At 52.9% G+C, this 3575-nt stretch overlaps 1 protein-coding gene across 1 annotated transcript; it reads right to left on the bottom strand.

Moving 5' to 3' along the window:
* Window positions 1-786: 786 nt before the first annotated feature.
* On the bottom strand, window positions 787-2739 carry LOC146764721 (olfactory receptor 14C36-like). Its single transcript, XM_085563699.1, has one exon. It carries the CDS (start codon window positions 1909-1911, stop codon window positions 1147-1149), a length of 765 nt encoding a protein of 254 aa, XP_085419825.1. The 5' UTR covers window positions 1912-2739; the 3' UTR covers window positions 787-1146.
* Between the last annotated feature and the right edge of the window lie 836 nt (window positions 2740-3575).

Here is a 3575-nt window from a genome sequence, read left to right as displayed (position 1 = left end):
CCCTGTGACACTGGGTCCTGGTGGAACCACAGAGGCCATGGTGACACTGCGGGGCCTCGTGTGACCGAGGGGTTTCACCACTGTGACACTGCCAAACCAAGGAGAGCATTGGGAGAGTCCAGGGCCCAGTGGAACCAAGGGGCCCTTCTGACACTGCGGGGCCTCATGGAACCCAGGGGACATTGTGACACTGCAGGACCTTGTGTAACCAAGGGGCCACTGTGACACTCTGGGGCCTCAGGGAATCTGGAAGGCTGTTGTGATACTGTGTGGGCTTGTGGAAACAAGGAGTCCATTGTGACACTGAGGGGACTTGTGGAAGCACAGAGAGCATGGTGACAGTGTGGGACCTCATGTGACCATGGGGCCTTTGTGACACCCTGGGGCCCCATTGAACCAATGAGACCAGTGTGACAGTGCAGGGCCTGGTTTAACCAAAGCAACATTGTGACACTGAGGGGATCCATGGAACTGAGGGCAACTTTGCAGAAGTTCAGCAAGTGGGATGTGAGTGTTGACCTGCAGGAGCAAAGGAGGGCTCTGCAAAGGGCCCTGGACAGGCTGGATCCAGGGCCCAAATCCAACAAGGTGAGGTTTAACAAGTCCAAGTGCTGGGTCCTGCAATTTTGTCACATCAACCCCTGCAGCGCTACAGGCTGGGGACAGAGTGGCTGGACAGCAGCCAGGCAGAAAGGGACCTGCAGGGACTGATGGACAGCAGGCTGGACATGAACCAGCTGTGTGCCCAGGTGGCCAAGAAGGCCAATGGCTCCTGGCCTGGATCAGGAGTGGTGTGGCCAGCAGGAGCAGAGCTTCTTGGCCAGCAATGATCTGTTCCCAGTTCTGCACACAGACATTGCTGCTGCAGCTTCAGAGAAGGCAACAAAAGGGCATCTCTGCAGAAAACGTTGCTTGAGGTACCTTTAGTTTCTTTAAAGCCACCAAGAGTGCAGCCCCTCATTGACACAGTCTGTGGCCACAGGGAAGGTGGAGAGAAACAAAATCAGAACTGGCAAAAGGAATGGGTTTTCTTTGTGGACAAGATTAAAAAAATAAAACAAAGAAAAAGAACCTCCAAAATGAAACCACCAAGAAATATCAAAGATGAGTTTTATTAAAAGTGATATGCAGAAACTGGCTGGCAGTTTAATGTTTCTGAAAACATCCAGTCATCAGTGTCCACACTGCAACCTTGAGCTCCTGGTTCCTCAGGCTGTAGATGAGGGGGTTCAGGGCTGGAGGCACCACCGAGTACAGAACTGACACTGTCAGATCTAGGGATGGGGAGGACATGGAGGGGGGCTTCAGGTGAGCAAACATGACAGTGCTGACAAAGAGAGAGACCACAGCCAGGTGAGGGAGGCAGGTGGAAAAGGCTTTGTGCCGTCCCTGCTCAGAAGGGATCCTCAGCACAGCCCTGAAGATCTGCACATAGGAGAAAACAATGAATACAAAACAACCAAATCCAAAAGACATAGTAACAGCAATGAGCCCAAGTTCTCTGAGATAGGATTTGAAGCAGGAGAGCTTGAGGATCTGTGGGATTTCACAGAAGAACTGGCCCAGGGCATTGCCATGGCACAGGGGCAGGGAAAATGTACTGGCCGTGTGCATGAGAGCATTGAGAAAGCCACTGGCCCAGGCAGCTGCTGCCATGTGGGCACAAGCTCTGCTGCCCAGGAGGGTCCCGTAGTGCAGGGGTTTGCAGATGGACACGCAGCGGTCATAGCACATGATGGTCAGGAGGGAAAGCTCTGTTCCAAGGAAGAACAGAAGGAAAAAGAGCTGAGCAGCACATCCTGTGTAGGAGATGTTCCTGGTGTCCCAGAGGGAATTGTGCATGGCTTTGGGGACAGTGGTGCAGATGGAGCCCAGGTCGCTGAGGGCCAGGTTGAGCAGGAAGAAGAACATGGGCGTGTGCAGGTGGTGGCCGCAGGCTACGGCGCTGATGATGAGGCCGTTGCCCAGGAGGGCAGCCAGGGAGATGCCCAGGAAGAGGCAGAAGTGCAGGAGCTGCAGCTGCCGCGTGTCTGCCAGTGCCAGCAGGAGGAAGTGGCTGATAGAGCTGCTGTTTTGCTGTGGCTGCACATAGGCCCCTGTTCATGGAGAAAATTACAGTGAAGAGTTAGAGGTGTTACCTGTAACAAAAATCAAAGACATTTCCCAAACCCCCTCCCCTGGAACACACATAGACAGCATTTTTTGTTCTACACTTCTGGGGTTTTCTTCATAAACACCCTTATATCAGTCCTGCTGTTCCTGGAAATCAGAAACCCTCCACATTTCTGCTGCAGTCAGGGAGAACAGAATAAGTTCTGTGCGGCGAAGTGATGAGAGGAGAGTGAGGGGAGATGCTCTGTCATTCTGACCTCTTTTGAATTTCTCTGGGCTTTAACCTTTCTCTGGGGGAGGATGATCACCTTTCCACATTTTCCCTAAAAATGCCCCAGGTACTGCTGAGAGCAGATGGATCCACCACAGCTCAGCTCCACATTTGTAGGCAAGGACTCACATTGCTCATTTCACCCACCCAGCAGCATTTTCAGTCTCAGAACACCTCTGCCTTTTCCCATCAATCTTATAACTCAGAGATGCTCTAGGACAGGTTTGCATCCTTGATTGAAGCTCCCAGCTTGGACTGAAATCTCAGGGAGACTTCCAAGTGTCCTTCTGATGGCACTGGATGAAGGGAGATGCAGCTCCTTCCCTGGCTGCACTGCCAGCATTGCCCAGAGCCGGGAACTGGGGACAGCTGTGTCACCCTGAGCCAGCTGTGCCCCCTGCCAGAGCCCCCAGTGCCGGGCAGCTGCTCCCAGCCCTGTGCTCTGCAGAGGGAACTGGGCCCGGGGCTGCAGAGCTGCCCCACGGCTCTGCTGCAGCTCTGCCTGCATAGGAGGGGCTGCACGCCTTGGAGCCCCGGCCCTGAGGGCAGAGGCTTGGCTGGGGCACAGGAGGGAGGGGGCTTGTGCAGAGGGAGGGGCTGCACTGGAGGGGATCCTCTGGACATCTCTAAACTCTCCCTGCCTCAGCATTTCTGGGTTTTGTTTTCTCTCCTTCCCTGATCTTCTCTCTGCTTCCTGGAGATTTTCCTCCTGCAGGTGTTTCCCTGTGCCTCATCTCTCCCTGCCAGCACTCCCAAACCCCAAATCTCTGTGCACTCTACTTGGCCTGACAGAACCCTGCCTGTTTGCAGGGCACGGGCTGGGGACAGGTTCTGTTTGCAGCTTGGAGAAAGGACAGCTCAGACTGAGCCTGATGGATCCAGGAAAGGTGTTGCTGCTGCTGTCCACGGGCAGAGAGGATGAAAGTACATTAGGGATCTCCTGTGAACCTACTGATCACTAAAAGCAAAAATTTGGATGCCTCAGGCACTTGCCAAATTTCATTGTTAATAATTCATAATAAATCTTTAATATTTATCCCCCTAACCCAGACATTCTCCAATATTAGGAAACTGAATACGAAGTCATCGGAAATTTCCTCACATTTATCAAAATCCCTTTCTTGGAAATATTATATGTCAGATCAGAAGCCCTCAGCATGTCAGAGCGTCATGATCATTTCACCTGCCCTGC

Source organism: Lonchura striata, chromosome 31, assembly GCF_050655825.1.
Source record: "Lonchura striata isolate lonStrDom1 chromosome 31, ASM5065582v1, whole genome shotgun sequence".
NCBI lineage: Eukaryota > Metazoa > Chordata > Aves > Passeriformes > Estrildidae > Lonchura > Lonchura striata.
Note: the sequence above shows the minus strand (reverse complement) of the source record. Positions and strands in the feature narration are given on the sequence as shown.

Excerpts from the sequence above, each read along its gene's own strand:
- LOC146764721 (XM_085563699.1), bottom strand. The coding sequence starts at position 1,911 with ATGTTCTTCTTCCTGCTCAACCTGGCCCTCAGCGACCTGGGCTCCATC.